The sequence below is a fragment of the Macaca nemestrina genome, chromosome 4, assembly GCF_043159975.1.
Source record: "Macaca nemestrina isolate mMacNem1 chromosome 4, mMacNem.hap1, whole genome shotgun sequence".
Lineage (NCBI taxonomy): Eukaryota > Metazoa > Chordata > Mammalia > Primates > Cercopithecidae > Macaca > Macaca nemestrina.
The window spans coordinates 7246559-7267392 of record NC_092128.1 but is presented as its reverse complement, the minus strand read 5'-3'; the positions used below and the strand labels follow the sequence as shown (position 1 = coordinate 7267392).

The 20834-nt window shown below is 42.3% G+C and overlaps 1 protein-coding gene across 6 annotated transcripts in view; it reads left to right on the top strand.

The window, feature by feature from the left end:
* Positions 1-12883, top strand: part of LOC105474931 (polypeptide N-acetylgalactosaminyltransferase 11) — an 81243-nt gene extending 68360 nt beyond the window's left edge. For all 6 annotated transcript variants that reach the window (XM_011729872.2, XM_011729873.3, XM_011729874.3 and 3 more), the window contains 6 exons: positions 1676-1793; positions 4340-4492; positions 7938-8156; positions 9465-9569; positions 11379-11516; positions 12110-12883. In XM_011729872.2, coding sequence (XP_011728174.2) covers positions 1676-1793; positions 4340-4492; positions 7938-8156; positions 9465-9569; positions 11379-11516; positions 12110-12241 — 865 coding nt within the window. In that variant the 3' untranslated portion in view covers positions 12242-12883. The remainder of the gene's footprint in view (positions 1-1675; positions 1794-4339; positions 4493-7937; positions 8157-9464; positions 9570-11378; positions 11517-12109) is intronic.
* The last annotated feature ends 7951 nt before the right edge of the window (positions 12884-20834 follow it).

The following is a 20834-nucleotide window of genomic DNA, read 5'->3' as shown; positions in this document are numbered from 1 at the left end:
AATTTCTTATGTAGATTGAATTCAGAGAGGTTTGCCTGTATTTTAACTTTTTAAAGAATGCAACATTTGTTCTTGATTTGCCAGAGTGTGATCAAAATTGGTACTTTCTCCAAACAATGCCAGGATCTCAGAATGTTCACGTTTCAGTTATTTTTCCCCCAATTTACTTGTTATTGTTGCTGTCCACATAATTTAAAACCCAGAAGCCATTTCTTACATAGCAGTATTCACACAGGCTTGCCCAAGTATCTCCCCTTTATGTTACCCTGTTCCTTCTGTAGCTGCAGGCTCTATCCGGGATTGCTCTCGTCCTGGCTGAAGAACACTCTTAGTCGTTCCTTTAGTTGGACCTCCTAGTGATTAGTCCTCTGTTTTTCCGAAAATGTCCTTGTGTTTCAGCATTGTTTTGAAGAACATGTTACTCAGTATCCAGTTCTAGGTTGGCAGTGGCAGACATGCATGTTCTTTCAGCGTTTGAAGGCATCATTCAAGAACCTTCTGGCATTCACCATTTCAGACAGGAAGTCAGCGTTGTTAGTCTTACTTTGCTTCCCTTAAGATAATCTCTTTCTCATTGGCTGCTTACATTTTTTTGGTCGTGTTTTTAAAAAGTGTTTTTTGGATATGTATAAACATGGTTACTTTTTTGAAGTAACTAATTTGCTGCCAAATTCTGCCTTGTCTTTTTCTTTGAATATACTGAGCAATTAAAGTCTTTGCTTGATGATTCCATATTTGAAACCCCTGCGTATCTGTTTCTGTTGTATGTTGTTTCTCTCATTTTGCTTTCATATGATTTTATCTTCCCATTTGCCTGGTTATTTATTTGTTGCTTATTTATTTTTGCTTAGTGCCAGACATGATGTATGAAAAATTATAGAAATACATTCATACCTGGGATGATGTTTTTTCCCTGCAGAGATAATTTTGCTTCTCTTCTGCAGGCAGCTTGGCCCACTAGAATCCACACTCCCCTCTGTCTAGTTTTAGGAAGTGAGCGGACTGGAAGCTAGCTCGAGTCCCTGAGAGGACCAGTCTACGGCTTTTCTCAGTCCAGCACAGCGCTTCTCAGCCTTGGCACTACTGACATTTTGGGCCAGATAATTCTTTGTTGTAGGGGCCCTCTTGTGCATTTTAGGATAGGTAGCAGAATCCCTGACCTCAGCCCAGATTCTGGGAGCACCCTGCCACACAAACACATCAAGATGTGACAGCTAAAAATGCTCTCAACATTATGAAATGACCATTGGGGACACAGTCATCCCAGTTGAGAGCCACTGGTCTAACGTGTGAGTCCAACTCCCAATGTGTGATGTTTGCCAGGTCTCTCCTTGGTGGACCTTAGAGCCCAGTTTTGATCCCCAAGGCTCTGTGAGATTGTCAGAAGGAATGACCATATCAGGTGGCTTTCTCAGAAATGGTTATAATAGGAAAAGAAGCTCTGAGACTTAGAAAAGTAGCCTTCGTATGCCAGATACTAGCATATTATTAGCAATCTAGAAAATTCAGTTGTATGGCCTGGCTCATTCTCTGATACTGGATAACATGTTTCATAATCATTAATTTAATTTTTATTAGTTATGTTCCAAAATGACACTGAGTATTTTTAAAAAAAGTAGTAGGTAAGATAACTGACTATGTGGAATGAGTACAGTAATTGTTTTCCTTTTTCGAGGTCACCAACAATGGCTGGAGGTTTGTTTGCCATGAACAGACAGTATTTCCATGAACTTGGACAGTATGATAGTGGCATGGATATCTGGGGAGGAGAAAACTTGGAAATATCATTTCGGGTAATTTTTTTGCATGCTCAATTGATAACTGTGTGTAGTGGAATATGATTTTCATCCATGATCTCATATTTTCTTTATGTTCTCCTTGATTATTATATTTTTTGAGATAGGGTCTTTCTCTGCCGCCCAGGCTGGAGTGCAGTGGTGTGATCATAGCTCACTGCAGCCTTGACCTCCTGGGCTCAAGCGATCCTTTTGTCTCAGCCTCCTGATTAGCTGGGACTGCAGGCACGTGCCTGTAGTTTTTCTATTTTTTGTAGAGATGAGGTCTCACTGTGTTGCCCAGGCTGGTGTTGAACTCTTGGGCTCAAGTGATCCTCCTGCCTCGGCCTCCCAGAGTGCTCCATGATTATCTTTATTGACAAATTGTCTTTAATGAATGCTACCTTGCCAGAATCTGTGATATGGATAATATCTATTCGAAACGTCAGAAGTGTACATGTTGATCCATTGACTAGGAAAACAACAACAAAATGAAAAAGCATGTAAGAAGCCATATATTTATTCATATTTTTTTTTTTGAGACAAGGTTTTGCTCTGCTGCCCAGGTTGGAGTAGAGTGGCATGAGCACAGTGGCTCACTGCAGCCTTGAACTCCTGGGCTCAAGCAACCCTCCCACCTCTCAGCCTCCTAAGTAGCTGGGAGTAGAGGCGCATGTCACCACACCTGGCTAATTTTCTATTTTTTGTAGAGATGCGAGTCTCGCTGTGTTGCCCAGGCTGGTCTTGAACTCTTGGACTCAAGCAATCCTCCTGCCTTGACTTCCCAAGGTGTTAGGATTCTAGGTGTGAGCCACTGTACCTAGTCTGTTTCTGTGGATTTAGAGGTACAAGTGCATAGTGTGTGGTGGTAAAGTCTGACTTTTAGTGCACTCATCACCGGAATAATGGACATTGTACCCAATAGGTGGTACTTCGTCCCTCACTCCCCTCCCACCTTTTAGAGTCTCCAGTATCTGTTATTCCACTCTGTGTGTGTGTGTGTATATATTTAAATTATAAAAAGTATTGTTGTGAAGAATGGTTGGATATAAATTTAGAATATCTTAGTGTGCTAATTTAAAGGTTTGTTCTTTTTTTGTTGGTTTATTTTATCGATACTACCTGATACATACAGTCAGGGTGACCAGATTTCCCTGAGGCCTAAGACCATCCTAGTTCATACCTGTTCTCTTGGAAAAATTAATAGCTTCCCATTGTACTTTCAGAAACAGCTCAGTTCGATGCTGCCTTATACCGTCACCCCGTGTATAGCTTACTAAGTCCTTTGTGTATACAGGTACCCCTGTCCTGAGGAAGAAATCCACCTTGCATTATCTGTCTTCTCCAATTGCTTAGGTTTGAAAGGTAACAGTGTAGGTGGGTTCTGTGGCTCAGAGGACCATGGTGCAGACAGTCTTTGGAAAAGGCAGAAAGAGGGCAAGGGGAGAGCTGAGACTTCTCCTTCCAAGCAGATATCCCAGTATTTCTCCCAACCATCTCCTAGTCCAGTTAGCAGAATCCCTATCAGATAATACCATGATACTTGTTCATATGTCCTTTTGTATTTCTGCAAATGTATTGACTACAGTATTTCTAAAAAGCAGGTTTTGGCTGGGTCCGTGGTGGCTCACGCCCATAATCCCAGCACTTTGGGAGGCCAAGGTGGGCTGATCCTGAGGTCAGGAGTTCAAGACCAGCCTGGCCAACATGGTGAAACCCCGTCTCTACTAAAAATACAAAAAAATTAGCTGGGCGTGGTGGTGGGTGCCTGTAATCCCAGCTACTCGGGAGGCCGAGGCAGGAGAATCGCTTGAACCTGGGAGACAGAGGTTGCAGTGAGCCAAGTGCCACTGCACTCTAGCCTGGGGGACAAGAGCAAGGCTGTGTCTCGACAACAACAACAAAAAAAGCAGGTTTTCATTCTGTAAGTTTTAGAATGTTAGGGTTAAAGACGTAATAGATTTTATTGTGCATCTTATTTAATAGATTTTATTATTAAAAGTTCAGTCTCTTTTATTTTTTTAAAATAAGGTAATCAAGTCCCACAAAAACGAACTTAACTCCAAAGTAATTCAGATAGTCAAGGACAGAATTTAGACCAGAGCTAACGTCTTTTGAATCTTAATCTGGAGTTATTCTATATATTTTATATTTAAAAATCTGTTTTCTAAAAAAGAATATGCATTGTATAAGCAAGTACCTGTGAAACTGAAATGAGAAGACCAGGTAATAAGCACTTCTTGTCCTTAAGTGCCTAACATCAAGTCTCTTGATCTGTTAAAGTGACAGAGTTGGGTAAGTGCAATTTCAGACACATGGTAGTAAATGCTTACTATGTGCGTTGTTTTAGAATTCAGTTCCTTGTAATGATAAAGACAGGTAATTTTTAACAATGTGTGCCTTCTCGTTTTCTTCTGTTTGAATATTTGTATCTAATGAGATGTAAATATCTTGCCAAGTTTCATAAACACCTATTGAATAAAGATTAATTTCATTGAAAATTCATACATTGGTTTCACAATAACATGAGGCAACTGTTCACACGTGTTTTTGCTTCTGACCAGATCTGGATGTGTGGCGGTAAGCTTTTCATCATCCCTTGCTCTAGAGTAGGACACATTTTCCGAAAAAGGCGACCATATGGATCTCCTGAAGGCCAGGACACCATGACACACAACTCTTTGAGGCTGGCACATGTCTGGTTGGATGAATACAAGGTGAGATGAAATTTCTTGTTTAGAAGGATGAATGATAGGCCAGTAGTGACTGGCCTAGTGATAGCTTTGGTTGCTTTACTTTTCACTCTGGCATATTTCTCTTGGTTAACCTTCACCTTAGGGCCGACTCTTTCTAGTTTCCCCCCACCCTCTTCACCTAGTACTTCACTTCTTTTTGGTTCTAATCTGACTCTTGTAATTTTGTAAGTGTCTACTCATACAAATGGAATCATAAACCACGTGGTCTTTTCCATCTGGCTTCTTCAGTTGAGCACAGCATTTTCGGGTTTGTCTGTGCCGCACCATGTATGGGTCTGCATTCCTTTTCATTGCCAAATAATATTCCATTGTATGAACAGACCACATTTTACTTTATCCATCCAGCTGATCAACATTTAGGCTTTTTCCACTTTTTTTTTTTTTGATACAGAGTCTCACTCTATCACCCAGTCTGGAATACAGTGGCGTGATTTTGGCTTACCGCAGCCTCCGCCTCCCAGGATCAAGTGATCCTCCCACTTCAGCTCCCTAGGGACCGCAGATGCACGCCACCATGCCCGACTAATTTGTGTATTTTGGTGGAGATGGGGTTTTGCCGTGTTACCCAGGCTGGTGTGAAATTCCTGAGCTCAGGCGATCCACCTGCCTTGGCCTCCCCAAAGTGCTGGGATTATAGATATGAGCCATCACGCCTGGCCTGTTTCCACTTTTGACTATTACGACAAATGCTGCTGTGAATTTTTTTTTTTTTTTTGAGACGGAGTTTCACTCTTGTTGCCCAGGCTGAAGTTCAGTGGTGCAATCTCGGCTCACCGTAACCTCCACCTCCTGGGTTCAAGTGATTCTCCTGCCTCAGCCTCGGCCTCCCGAGTACCTGGGATTACAGGTGTGTGCCACCATTCCTGGCTACTTTGTTTTTTTTAGTAGAGATGGGGTTTCACCATTTTGGTCAGGGTGGTCTCGAATTCATGACCTCAGATGATCTGCCAGCCTTGGCCTCCCAAAGTGCTGGGATTACAGGCGTGAACCGCCGCGCCCGGCTGCTGCTGTATTTGTGTAGTTATTTTTTAAACATTTGTTGTGCACCTCCTGTATGCCAGGCTCTGTGTTAGGTTTTTGAGGGATAAAAGATGAATAAGGGAGTGCACAGTAATGTTTCACACCGTGAGGAAAATGTAAACAGAGACCTGTAGTGTGTGCTGGAGTGAGAGGGACAGAGCGGTGTGCTGTGTTTGGGGGCAGTAGGGACTCCACGGTGTTTCTTCTATAGCACTGTTTATCTCCCTTCTCCCTCCTTGACCAGACTTTCAGGTCTAATTCCATGCTCATCTCTGAACCATCACTGGCTACCATAGTTCTCAACACATGGTCCCAGTCCTAGCCACTCTCTGAGGAGGTCTGCCAGTTTAAAATCATTTTCAGAGGTTAATACAGTATTTGCCTCTTTGACCATGTTGACATTGCACTGAGTGTGTAAAATCAGGCGAGTAAAGTGGCTAGTGCCTTAGCATAAATCGAGGCATCATCACCCATACTGTAGTCACTGCATTCTTCACCAGCACTCACTCAGAAGACAAAGGCCAGTTTCATTTCTGAATGTCATTGATATAATAATAATTTTAGTAAATCTCAGTGTGCCTTTTTAGTATCCTGTGTGAGTACGCATGCTCACACAGAACGCACTTCTGCTGCGTACTGAAGTACAGTGGTTGGTTCAAGGAAAAACACTTGTGCGGCTGTTTGGGTTGTGGGCGGAGCTAGCCACTGCTTTCCAGGAACGCTCTTTTTATGTGTTAAGACTGACTGACTCACAAACCATAATTACTCATATTTGGGTAAAACGAACTAAATAATGAAAATGAAAACAACTGACAGTATTTGTTGCAAATGATAAAATTCAAGCTCTCAAGTGAAAATTAGAATTTGAAAAACTTACATTTACCACCAGGAGCTTGACAGCTTCCTAGTACTTAAAAATTTTACTTGGCCGGGTACGGTGGCTCACGCCTGTAATCCCAGCACTTTGTGAGGCCAAGGCAGGAGGATCACCTGAGGTCGGGAGTTCGAGACCAGCCTGACCAACATGGAGAAACCCCGTCTCTACTAAAAATACAAAATTAGCCGGGTGTGGTGGTGCGTGTCTGTAATCCCAGCTACTCAGGAGTCTAAGGCAGGAGAATGGCTTGAACCCAGGAGGTGGAGGTTGTGGTGTGCTGAGATCGTGCCATTGTACTCCACCTGGGCAACAAGAGTGAAACTTCATCTCAAAAAAAAAAAAAAAAAAAATTTCTTTACTGAGGAGATCAGTGGTTTTTTTTATATATATACACACACACACACACACACACACACACACACACACACACACACACATATATATATAAAAATTTTTGATATTGTATGGTGAAATTTTTCAGTATTTGGTAGAACAGCACAATCCAGTGGACTAGTATTTTCCAAATGATTAATGCAGGCTGTTACAAAAACGGGTGGAAGATCCATTCAGAGAGCGATACAGACCATGAGATTTTATTTGTCTTTTTTGAGTCAGAGTCTCACTCTGTCGCCCAGGCTGTAGTGCAGTGGCACAATCTCAGTTCACTGCAACCTCCACCTCCCGGGTTCAAGTGATTCTGCAGCCTCAGCCCCCAAGTAGCTGGGATTACAGGCATGCGCCACCGTGCCCAACTAATTTTTCTATTTTTTTCATAGAGAGGGGGTTTCACCATGTTGGCCAGGCTGGTCTCAAACTCCTGACCTAAAGTGATCTGCCTGCCTTGGCCTCCCAAAGTGCTGGGATTACAAGTGTGAGCCACCATGCCCAGCCAATAGACCAGTACATTTTAATGCAACTGTGTAAAAATCTTAGTATGATTTCATATTCCGCGTTGTAACTAAACTTCAAAAGTTACTGAATTTTGGAGTAGTGTTAACCCCATAATTATATATAGGTTGTAATCTTAAAAATACATATATTTAACCAAAACAACACACAGCAGCAGGCTAAATGCAGATGTGAGAATTTAGCTGACTTGTTTTAAGCCAGCCAGCCAGCAAAAAGGTTTGCAAAAATATAAAGCAATGTCACTGTTCTCACTAAATCTTGTGTTTGTAATGAGTTTTTAATTATTTTAAGGAATTAATAATTTGTAGGTTTCTCTGTTTTAATTTCTGTATGATAAATATGAACAGACACAGCCCACACACGCAGACCCTCCTGGGAGTTTTCTGTAATTTTTAAGAACATCGATTACTGAGACTCATGAGTTTGAGACCCACTGATCTCATATATACGCCTGTTTCAGTGATTCTCAGATACAGTTTAAGGTACATGTTATCATCATTGTTAGTAATGGACTTCATCGTGTAAAAAATACCTATATCATTGTATAATCATTTTTAGCAAAAAATTTGATTTTCTTATTTTTACTTTTTTAAAATTCAGGAGCAGTATTTTTCCTTAAGACCTGACCTGAAGACGAAAAGCTATGGAAATATCAGTGAGCGTGTTGAATTGAGAAAGAAGTTGGGTTGTAAATCATTTAAATGGTATTTGGATAATATATACCCAGAGATGCAGATATCTGGGCCCCACGCCAAACCCCAACAACCCATTTTTGTCAACAGAGGGCCAAAACGACCGAAAGTCCTTCAGCGTGGAAGGGTAAGAAAGCAGTCTTTTCCAGGTGTCTTATGAAAAGCGTTTGATATGAAAAGTTTTGAAGTGTCCATAAGCTTTAACAGATGACACTGTGGATTTAACAGAGTCTAATGACAGACTTCAGCTTGCCTTTCATTATATTCTGTTTATGAGAACTTCCTCTACGCAAGTGTAGGACCTCAAGTATAGATCCTTGCCTTGCCGGCATAGTTGCCTTCTGTGAGGCTAAGTTATGTGACAGTTTCCAAGAGTGCAGAGGCACATGGGAATAAACCCTGGACAGAGGCCATGGAATTGTCAGAGGACAGGCCAAAAAGGAAAACAAGTGGAGCATGGGGCAGTGATCTGCTGTTTGCTCTTAGTTCTGGGAACCAAGTCACAGATAGTGCGGAGGTGGTAGTGAGGGCCAGAGTGGGGGAATGGGGTGGGATTTCACGTCTGGTGTTCCCAGAAGTCACCTGAGCTCAGCAGAAAGCACATTCATCAACCACATTTCCTTAGCTGTCTTTGTGTCTTAAACTCATTACAGTTATATAGTCACAGGGATCCGGCCAGAAAATCATCCCTTTCTCCTGAGTCATCTCTTAGAGTTGGCTTCTAAAAGCTAAGGGCATCTACTGTCTGTGTTGCCCAGTGTCCCTTCTTTTATGAAGAAGGCACTTCTGCCAGAACAGTGCCAACTCTCCCTCAGTGGCTAGGAGGAAGCCTAGAGCTTTTCCCTTTCCTCTTCTCTCTACTCTATAATAAGACAAAAAAACAAAAACAAAAATAAAACAAAAACCCAGCATCAAGATGTTTAGTATTAGGTATTTTTCTCTAAGTAAAAGAGAGCAGTGTGTGCCCATGTAGTTGATCCCTTACCATTATTACTTCTTGCTGTTTGTCTCGCCCTCACAGTTCTGCAATAGTTGTCATCTGTGTATCTCCAGTGTAGCCTGCATATTGCATTTCATTGTGTACTTTTTTACACATGTTGTTCTTATATCCCTGACTTCATTTGAAAGTTCTTTAGGGCAGGGATGACATTTTAATTTCCTTCATCTGCTATAGATTAGTGAACATGTATATGCAGCTAGAATTCCTAGCTGACACTGCCTGCATGTTAAAATTGCTAATAACTTTTGGAATTGTAACTTTTGTCTATCTTGATGCTCCTGTGTTCTGAGGCTAGAACTTAGGAATTAAAAATGCATATCTTGGAATTCGTACCTCCGGAATAACCTTTCACATTTCGCCCAGAACCACCTCCAGGCTTGGGAGGCGTCTCTGGGATTGCTTCCCGCATTCTGAGCTGAGTGCCTTCTTTTACAGCTCTATCACCTCCAGACCAACAAATGCCTGGTGGCCCAGGGCCGCCCAAGTCAGAAGGGAGGCCTCGTGGTGCTTAAGGCCTGTGACTACAGTGACCCAAATCAGGTGAGTGAGGCCTCAGAGCTCACAGCCAGAGCCTGCAAAGTGGCTTCCAAAGAAGGGAAGCTGCTGGCAGTCACTCCTGAGGGCATCAGTGTCTACTATTCTGGCTTTTCTTAACCCATTTATGCATAGTGTTCCGTTATTGGAACACTAAGCTTATGGGGCTTATCTGTATCCTACTGCTCAAGGTCATCGCCAGGGTCTGATTTTTCACCAAAAAAAATTACAGCCTTCGGCATAGATGGGTTAGAAGGATGAGAGTGGCCTTAGATGACACCTCAGTCAGCTACTTTCGTCTTCTTTGTATGTTTTTCCTACCTCTGCTCATTGTCATGGAACATTTTAATTGTTTACACCATTATTTGTACTTTCTAATATTATAGGGAATAACTTGTGACTTATGAGCCATAGGAATTTGTTAGAAATGGCCAAGGGAAGCACTACAGAGTTTCAGTTCATTCCATTCACATAATTTAATTTCAGCTTAGGTATGTCTCCTAAATAATATTAAAATGGGCCTAAAAATCAGCAAATAACTTGGATTTCAATTGAGAACAGCAATTTCAAACTCGTTTGTGTCTGATAAAATAGCATAGTGTAACAGCAGTCTAATCTCATAAACTGTAGTGTCTCATTTTTATTTTAGTGGTGGGTTGGTGTCACTCAGAAAAAACAAAAGCCACTTGGACTTTTTGGTAAATAATGTATACTGTGACATTTCTTCAAACATTCTTCCAGAAGAGTTCATGCCCACTGTCTCAGGTGATACATGTGTTGAAAACATGGTTAAAAAGGGATGGTTAAAAAGGGATTTCTGGGGCCCAGCGCGGTAGCTCATGCCTGTAATCCCAGCACTTTGGGAGGCTGAGGTGGGTGGATCACGAGGTCAGGAGTTCAAGACCACCCTGACCAACATGGTAAAACCCCATCTCTACTAAAAATACAAAAAAAATTAGCTGGGTGTGGTGGTGCGTGCCTGTAATCCCAGCTACTCCGGAGGCTGAGGCAGGAGAGATTGGTTGAACCTGGGAGGCAGAGGTTACAGTGAGCCAAGATTGTGCCACTGCACTCCAGCCTTGTGACAGAGTGAGACCCCGTCTAAAAAAAAAAGGGGGGGGGGGATTTCTGTGCAGCTTCTGGGTAGAAGAGGTGGCAGTGTTGTGGAAGTATTAAAATTGTGGTGACATTTCAGTGGTGTAGAGGTCACAGTGAGATGAGAGCTAAAATTTGTTCCAGAAAATATAAGTTGGGGTGATGGAGTTATCCTATTCTAAAGGTACTGTGTTGTCACTTTATAGTTGTGCTAATTCTGTAGCCACCAGTCACATTTCAAGTGTACAATAGCTGCATGTGGCCAATAGGTCCCTTACTGGACACACAGGCTATGAAACAATAGCAGTGTTGCAGAAAATTCTCTCACAGCTCCCTATGACTCTGATCGAGGGTCTTCATGTTCGTGAACACTGCACACATCCATTTGGAGTCTGTAAGTTGAAGCAATGAGTAAATAGGAGAACAGAAGAGAACAGATTCCTTTTGAGCATAGTGATGGCGCATGTTGGAGAGTGAGGTGTTCACTGCACTTGCCATGTCACCCAGGTGTGTTCCTGAAGATAATCTGTGTTTCAGTCTATGCGCTTCCTAACTGCCCCACCAATGAGGAATCAATGAAAATGGCAGCCATGTGCCCTTCTGTCTCCAGAGGGTCAGCCAGAGGCTTGTTGGGCTCCTCTATCACCTACACAGTCCAGGAATTAATGTTGTTCAGTCTTAAAATTTGTTATCTAAATTTAATTTTTTTTTCTTCTCTAGATCTGGATTTATAATGAAGAGCATGAATTGGTTTTAAATAGTCTCCTTTGTCTAGATATGTCAGAGACTCGCTCATCAGACCCACCACGGCTCATGAAATGCCATGGGTCAGGAGGATCCCAGCAGTGGACCTTTGGGGTGAGGAGTGCTCGGTGATGTTGGGAGAATGTGCAGAGACCCACAAGGTTGAGTGAGGGGTGCAGCAGATGAACTCATTTTCTACCTTGGGGGTGATCTTCTCAGATTGCAGTACAGTGGTCCCCCTGAGTGGATGCCTGAAACCACAGGCAGTACAAACCCTGTATATACTCTATTTTTTTTCTAGAGAGATACCTGTGATAAAATTCATCAGTTAGGCACAAGAGGTTCACAACAATAACTCTAAAGAACAGAACAGTTACAACAGCATACTGTGGTTGTGCAGTGGCTCCCACCTGTAATCCCAGCACTGAGAAGGCTGAGGTGGGAGGATTGCCAAAGCCCAACAGCCTGTTTGTTTTCTCTATAAAAATAAATCAATATACTATAATACAAATTGTGATTGTGGTCAGAAAGTATCTTTACTGTACTGTACTGCAGGCAACAAAGAGCAGAAAACTAATCTTTGGATAAGAGAGACTATTGTATCCCTTAGTCTGAATTCTTAAATGTTCCATATCTCTTCTGGATTTCCACGTTTTGCCAGTAATTGGCAGTATTTTTTTTCTTGCTACCTTTTTTTTTTTTTTCAGAAAAACAATCGGCTATACCAGGTGTCAGTTGGACAGTGCCTGAGAGCGGTGGATCCCCTGGGTCAGAAGGGCTCTGTCGCCATGGCGATCTGTGATGGCTCCTCTTCACAGCAATGGCATTTGGAAGGTTAAGGTGGATGCTGTGGCGGGAGCGGTGCTTCATCAGGTGTTGCCTCCTGTGTGGAGTTTGGGGCTTTAGGAACGCCTGGGTTGCGTAGAGTCGAGTCATCTTGGAGAGGATGACATTTCCCTGTCCTCCCGGAGATGCCTGGGCGTGTTAGCAGAGGTGACACGCGTCTGACAGAGATGGGAGCTCTGAGTGTCCACAGGTGAAGAAGTTGGTTTCACCCAGACATTAAGGTTATTTCTGAGCTGCTGTTAAGGAATTTCTTGCTTATAGAGGCAAACCAGAATATCATTTTAACCCTAGAATTGGGCTTGTACAGAAGGATAAAACCCAGGAAAATGGATATTTCTATTCAGATTTATTTATGCCTCTTTTTAATCTTCTTTAATGATGCTGTGGTTTTTATCTGATCAGGAACTTGTCATGATTTCCTTTCTTAGACTTCATAGGAGATAGTGCTAAAAAAAAACTATTATTGTTTAGTATGTTGTGAGTAGATCATCTAAAAGAACTGAAGCTACATTATGTTTTTAACTTCAGAAGGCATCGTTTATAAGACAGTATAAGAGGCAGTTAAGTATTATAAATTATTTTGATGAATTATGATACTATCTACATTTAAAATAAAAAATCCTTTTGATTATTTAGGATATTTTGTCTTGTATTGGGGCCTCTGGTCTGAGGTGTGTTGCATGCTCTTGGAGTCAGCTCATGACCCAGTAGGCTTGGTAGAGTCCTCTGCCTCTCAAGACGTGTCCCAGTTTCTTAGCCTGAGCTGTGTGACCTTAGATACTGGACATCAAAGTTGCCTGTGCAGCACCCAGGAGAGCTGTTCAACAGGCAGTTGGATATAGAGGTCAGACTCTTGGAAGATGTAGCTCAATTAGAGATAATACATTTGGGAATCACTTGCATATACTAAAAATTCTGAAATATAAGGTGAATTTTCCTCCCAAACCACATCTTAAGAGGAGAGACGGTCTCATATTGCAGAGTATACACTCAGATATTTTATCTGAACCACAAAACAGTTTAAGCACCACATCCTAAATATTTTATCTGTGATTTGATTTCAAAGGCCAGGATGGTACATATGGAAAACAAGAGCAGCAAGATGGTAGATTGAAATCCAACAATGTCAGTAATCACATTAAGTGTAATGAATGTAAATGCCACAGTTAAAAGGCAGATTAGATAAATATGCAAGATCCAACTATATGCTGCCTATAAGAAACTCACTTTATGAATACATTAAAAATAGAAGGATGGTAAGATAGATGAAAGACATCTGAATAGATATGTTAGACAAAGTAGATTTCAGCACAGAGAATATTACTACAGATGATATAGAGCGTCATTTCATGAATAAAAGGTTCAACTTAATCCCAGTTTTATCAGTTTTTGTGGCCTTTATTTTGAAGTTCTGTTAAAACTGCAAGAAGTACACCCACCCACAGTTGCAGTAAGAGGTTTCAACACACCTCTCAATAACTGATAGAACAAGTAGACAGAAAAACAGTATAATGTAGAAACCTTGAACAATACTGTCAACCCTCATGGCCTAATTGACACTACCCAACAACAGAATACATGGAACATTTACCAAGATAGACCATATTCTGGGATATTGAGCAAGTCATGCCAAGTATAATATAAATCAATAACAGACACTTGGAAAATCTCCAAATATTATTAAAAACTAGCACACTTCCCAGTACCTTAAGGGTCAGAGAAAAAAATCAAAAGTCTATTTTGAACTGACCAAAAATGAAAATATAACAGTGTGTGGCATGCAGCTAAAGCAGTACTTGGAGGTTTTATAGCATTAAGCACCTATATTAGAAAAGGATACAAGTCTCAATGACTTTAGCTGCCATCTTAACAGAAAAAGAGCAAGTTAGACAAAGAGGCAGAAATGAAATATTAAATACCAGAACAGAAATGAATGAAACAGAGAAAATAAAGCTAAAAGCTGATTTGAGAGATCGGTAAAATTGATAACCCTCTAGCCAAAAAAAAAAAAAAACGGAAATTGCTAACATCAGGAATGAGTTGCAAGCGCACTAGAGTCTACAGATAATAAAAAGGATGCTGAACGGCAGGAGCTCTGATTCCCTGCTGGTGGGAGCGCAAAGTGGTACAGCCACTTTGGCAAGTTTCTTCGTAAACATACTCGTACCCTGTGATCCAGCGGTTGTGCTCCTTGGTGTTTAGCCAAAGGAGCTGAAAACCACACGAAGCCTGCACATGGATTTTACAGCAGCTGTATTCATGACTGCCGACACCTGGAAGCAAGATGTCCTTTAGTGCATGCATGGATGAACTATAGTACATTCAGACGATGGAACATTCAGTGCTAAGAAGAATTAAGCCATAAGCCTTGAAAAGTCATGGAGGGATGTTAAGAATATATTATTCAGTGAAAGAAGCCAATCTGAAAAAGCTATGATTCCAACTATATGACATTCTGGAAAAGGCAAAAACACAGAGGCAAAAAGATCACTGCTTGCTAGGGGTTATGGGAGAATGTGATGTCAACTTGACTGAGCTAAAGAATGCCCAGGTAGCTGGTAAGACATTATTTCTGTGAGTGTCTGTGAGGATGTTTCCAGAGGAGATTATGTTTGAATCAGAAGACTCGGTAAAGAAGATCCGCTCTCAGGAATGCGGGTGGGCACCACTCAGTCCATTGGGAGCCTAAATAGAACGAAAAGGTGAAGGAAGGGGGACTTGCTCACTCCTTGGAGCTAGATGTCAGTGTTTTGGCTCTCAGGCCTTTGGACTCAGACGAGGACCTACATCATTGGCTCAGGAGGCCTTCAGCCTTGGGCTGGAACACTACCACTGCCTTTCCTGGGCTTCCAGCTTGCAGGCAGTAAATCATAGAGCGTCTCAGTCCCTCATAATAAATCTCTTTCTATATTTCCGTACATCCTATTGGTTCTGTTTTTCTGGAGAACCCAGATAATAGAAGGAGGGAGGGATGAGCAGATAGAGCACAGAGGATTTTTATATCCTACATGAATATAGAAGAAAAATTTCCTTATAAAAATTAGCAAATCAAATCCAGCAACATATAAAAAGGATGATACATTATGAACAAATTGGTTTTAGTCCAGGAATGCAAAGATGGTTTAACACTGGAGATTTGATTAATATAATTTACAGTGTTAGTAATACAAGGGGAAAGGCATATGCGACCTTGCAGGAAAAAAATGTAGAAAATTGACAGAATTCAACACCCACTTATGATAAAAACTCAGCAAACTAGGAATGGAAAGAAAATTCCTCAACCTCATAAAGTGCATCTGTGGAGATACTATAGCTAGCCTCATGTAATGTGAAAGATGATTGGGAACAAGGCAAAGACACCTGTTCTTACCACTCCTAGCCAGTGCAATACAGCAAGAAAAAGAAAGGCATGTACATTAGGAAGGAAGAAGTAAAAGTGTATTTATTTGCAGACTATGATCAAGTATGCAGAAAATCATAGGGCATCTTCAAAACTACTATTAGACATAGTAAGGAATTTATCAGGACCACAAAAAAAAAAATATAAAAATGAATTGTTCTTCATATTGGCAACAAACAGCTCAAAACTGAAGTTCATGGTATTACCATTGCAGTTTACAATAGCATCCAAAATATAAGAATTTAGGGTACATATGACAAAATATGTGTAAGATTTGTATGATGAAAAGTAGAAAACGTTGCTGAGAAGAGTTAAGATTAGAGAACTATATTACATTCATGATTGGAAGACTCAGTGTTAATAAGATGTTAATTCTCCACAATTTGATCTATGAATTTACTGCTACTTTTAATCAAATTCCCAGTATGCTTTTTGTGGAAACTGATAATTTTAAAATTGATATGGAAATGCATAGGCCTAAGAGTGGCCAAAATAATTTGAAAAGAATAAAGTTGGAGGATTTACACTAATTCAAGACTTACTATGCTGCTGACTTAAGGATAATGAATTGATTGGTGGAAGAGAAATAGACCCAGACATACATGGCCAATTGATTTGCAGCATAGGAGCCGACACAATGCAGTGGGGAACAGAAAATTATTACAACACATGGTGCTGCAAGAATCTGATATCCCTGTGGACAAAAAATTACCTGTGACACCTCTGCTACCACCTTGTACCACCAATAAACATTATTTTAAGATCTAAACATAAAAACTAAAATTATAAAGCTTTTAGAAGAAGATGTAGGAGAATATCTTCATGACTTTAGGGTAGGCAAAGATTCCTTAAGCACTCATTAAAGAGCCAGCCATTGGCCAGGCATGGTGGCTCATGCCTGCAATCCCAACACTTTTGGGAGGCCAAGGCAGGAGAATCGCTTGAAGCCAGAAGTTTCCAGACCAGCCATAGTGAGAACCTGTCTATTTGAAAAAGAAAAAGGCCAGGCACAGGTGGTTCATGCCTGTAATCCCAATGCTTTGGGAGGCCAGTGTGGGAGGATTGCTTGAGCTCGAGTTAAGAGACCAGCCTGGGCAACATATTAATAAAACTTTTTTTTAAAAAAACTAGCCATAAAATATTAACAAATTGAACTTCAGAATTAAGCTTCTGCTTATCAAGACACCACTGAGAAAATGAAAAAAGCCACAGAACTATATTCAAGGGTTTGTGCTTAAAATTCAATACTAAAAAGACAACCCAATTTTCAAAATGGACAAAATACTTGGATACTTCACCAAAGAAGTATAAATAGCTCAGTGTATGAAAAGGTGTTCAATATCATGGTCACCAAAGAACTGCAAATTAAAACGACATTCGGATGCCACTTCACATCCATTAAAATGGCTGAAATAAAACAGACCCGACATGGGGGCTTCTCAGGAAATTGCAGAAAAGGTGGCAGCACAGCTTTCAAAGTTTGCCCAGTCGACATCCACATAAAATTAGAGCAACTAGACAGACAAACCCCAAACCCATGGATGGTATTTTCAAAGTAGGTAGGTGCAAGGTAGCTGCGAATTCTTTGAAGTGGGTAGGAGGAGCTGGACGCCCGAGACCTGTGTGCCCGAGACCAGGCAAGCTCCAGGCAGATGGTGTGTTGAGGAGTGGAGATAGGAAAAGGCAACGGTGGCCGCAGGAAACTGGGGAGTCAGAGCAGCCAGCACTGTGGGGTCGTCTGCCTCTCCAGCAGTGGGTAGCAGCAGGCGTCCCTGGGGAAGGGAGGGCTTAGGGGATGAAGGCTTCTAGTTCCTTTGAACTCTTGAAACTGCCAGGGCATGGAGTCGAAATTGAGCAAGACAGCAATAATAGAGAAACAGTAGTAAGTGAATAATAGTAAAGAAAAAGGAAAGACACAGCTTGGAGAAGTAGAGGGAAGTGAAGCCAGCCATTGGCAGGAGTGACCGTAGCTTTAGCAGTGCAGGAAAAACAGAAGAGGGAGCTTTGCAAGGCTGGGAAGGCTGTCTGAGCCACGCTCCCCCACGTGGGAAGGCTGTCTGAGCCACGAGGCTGTCTGAGCTACGCTCCTCCATGTTCAGAAACTCGTTTCCCACCAGATGAGCAACAGAAGAGGATCAAGGCCAAGTCCCATACAAAGTATAAGAAGAAGAGCTAAATGACATTTGTATAATGAAAGCACTCCAGAAGGATGTGCTCACAGAACCGACCCAAACTGTAACATACTGATTCAAAAATGAGTTTAAGGCATGAGGAGAGTGACATGAGAGGACTAAATAGAGCAAATCTGAAAACTCAGAATGTGGTGACAGAACTCAAGAAGTGTGAGAAATTAAGAATAGATAAGGAGGAACATGGGGGCCAAGAAATAATAAGGCCTTTAAAGAGGTAGAATTTGACAAGAAGGAAACATTTTAAACAAAAGACACAAGTTCTGCTCCTGGCCAAGAAGGAGTAATGGGACCTGGGCTTGTCTTCCTGGAGTAAAAAACTAGAGACTTAGAAAAACATGCAGCACCTCTTCAGCCAGTGGTTCCGAGGGAGGCTAAGGTGGCTGGAATTTTGCATCGGAGGATGAAGGAGAGGAAGGAGCTAAACAGAGAGAGGGCCCAGAACCTGCACAGGGGTCCCTGGAGTCTGGCTATGTTTCAGTCTGTCTGCGGAAACTTACGAGGCTGGGAGACTATAAACTGAAAAGCTCCCAAAGATCAGGTGGGGATGGAAATCATTGAGGCTGCCACCAGCCAAGTAACAGGCCCCACTGAGTATTCAGGGTGCCCAGGGTATTCCCTGAAGGGCCATGCCTTAGGAGTGGGGCTGGACTTGGCCAAGGGTAAAGGCGCTGTCAGACTCATTGGAAAAATGCTTCAAGAACAAGCTTCAAAAGGAAGAAACCAGTTGGGCGCAGTGGCTCACGCCTGGAATCCCAGCACTTTGGGAGGCCAAGGCAGGCGGATCACCTTGAGAGCAGCCTGGCCAACATGGTGAAACCCCATCTCTACTAAAAATAAAATGAGCCGGGCATGGTGGTGCATGCCTGGAATCCCAGCTACTCGGGAGGCTGAGGTGGGAGAATCGCTTGAACCCAGGAGGCGGAGGTTGCAGTGAGCCGAGATCACGCCACTGCACTTCAGCCTGGGCAACAGAGCAAGACTCCAAAAAAAAGAAAAAAAAAAAGGAATATAACCGTCACCAGGAGAAAAAGGTGATTTAAACAGGCCTAGAGAGTTCGATTGGGAGCGGGGAGCGGATCCCAGAGAGCCCTGGGCAGCCCCACCGCCGCCATGGCCTAGTTGCCATCACACCCTGGGAGGAGCCCAGGCACCGTCACCCCCGCTGCAGGGGACAAGAAGGTCGTCATGGCAAAGGTTTTGGGAACGAACGGTTCAGGGTAAGGAACAGATAGGGTTTCACACCAAGGAAGATGTTTCTTCACCAGACTGCCGTGAAGGAGGAGGACCCTGGCAGTGCAAGAGCTGGGAAGGCTGCAGAGTCTGATGTTGAAGGAGAAAAGGGTGAGGAGGCAGCAAATGTTACAAGGCCTGGTGCGACCCAGGTCAAGGCAGTAAACCTGCGGCCACCGTAACCACTATAGACGTGGGTCCTCCCCGCAATCACCAGAATCCTCACTGGGGAACAGAAGGAGGGATCAGACGGCACTGCCACAGGCCAGGCCCCACCACGCCGGCCCCTCCGCAGAGTCCCACTTTTCCTCCATGGAGGCTGCAGTTCTCCAGCCTCCGGGCGGCCGGGAGCAGCGATGCAGGGGTGACAGCCAGGGAGCAGGGAGACCAGCGAGGCAGCGAGTGTACCGGGGACACACACCACGATTCCGCAGGGCCCTCCTCACCCAAGACAGCCCGGAGAGGACAGCGAGGAAGAGGATAAAGACAATCCAGGAGATGAGACCCAAGGTCACCAGCCACCTCAGCACCGGGGCCGCCACGACTTCAGGTACTGACGCAGTCGCCCAGAAAACCCTAAACCACAAGATGGCAAAGACACAAGCAGCTGATCCATCAGCTGAGAATTCCTGACTCCAGGCTGAGCAGGGTGGGCCGAGCAAATGCCGGCTGCTATCTCTACCATCACCCGGTTTAGTCATCAAACAAGAACTAGGAAATTCCAGCAAGAAGAAATGAACGAAAGATTGGAGCTGAAGACCTTAAGTGCCTGCTTTTTGTCTGTTGACCAGATAACTAGAACTATCTGCGTTATCTGTGGGGCATGGGGTTTTAATTATTTTTACCTAAAGACGTCTCTTTTTGGTAATAAAGTGTTTTTTTAAAAAGCCTGGTTTTTCTCAATACGCCTTTAAAGGTTTTTAAATTGTTTCATATCTGCTCAAGTTGAGATTTTTTAAGAACTTCATTTTTAATTTGTTGTAAAAGTTTACAAGTTGATTTTTTCAAAAAAGTAACAAACTGAAAACCACCTGTTAATAAAAGTCTTAAATAAAACCAAACAGGCCTAGCAATGAAAGGATGGAATTAGCACACACTGATGTTGAAAACAGCTTTGACAAATATACTAAATTATAGGAAGACTTGAAGATAATGAGGATTGAAACTATCAGAATTGGTCAAGGCCACGAAAAGTAAGGCAAATCTGAGAAACTACCAGATTACCAGTGTCCAGAAGAGGCTAAGAGGATGTGATGACTAAATGCCGCGTGGTGCCTGGAACGCATCCTGGAATAGAAAAAGGACATTATTGGAAAACCCGGTGAAACCTAAGTAGCCTGCAGGTTAGTTAACGGCATGGACCAATGTTCATTTCTTAGTTTTGACAAATGCGTCACAGTTAACATCCGGGGAATGGGAGGAGGAGTGTATGGGAACTCTACTTCTGCCACTTTCCTAAAAGTAATCCCAAAGTGCTCCCAAATACTGTATTATTATGAATATAAACTAATTCACTTTAGAGATATGAAAATGTTTTCCATAAAATTGACAAGAAAAAATTGTAAACTCCCTAAACATCTTTCAGTTTCCTTTTTGTCCTCCTTCCCCATTTTTTCTTTATAAATACGTTTTTTTAATAATAAAACATTATTTTTTACACATTATATTAACTTACGCTGTCAAGAGTATGTGTTTCCAAAAATCCTTCCTTCCTGTCTGAGTCAGGGTCCCGCTGGCAAATGAGAAGGCGCATATCTCTGCATC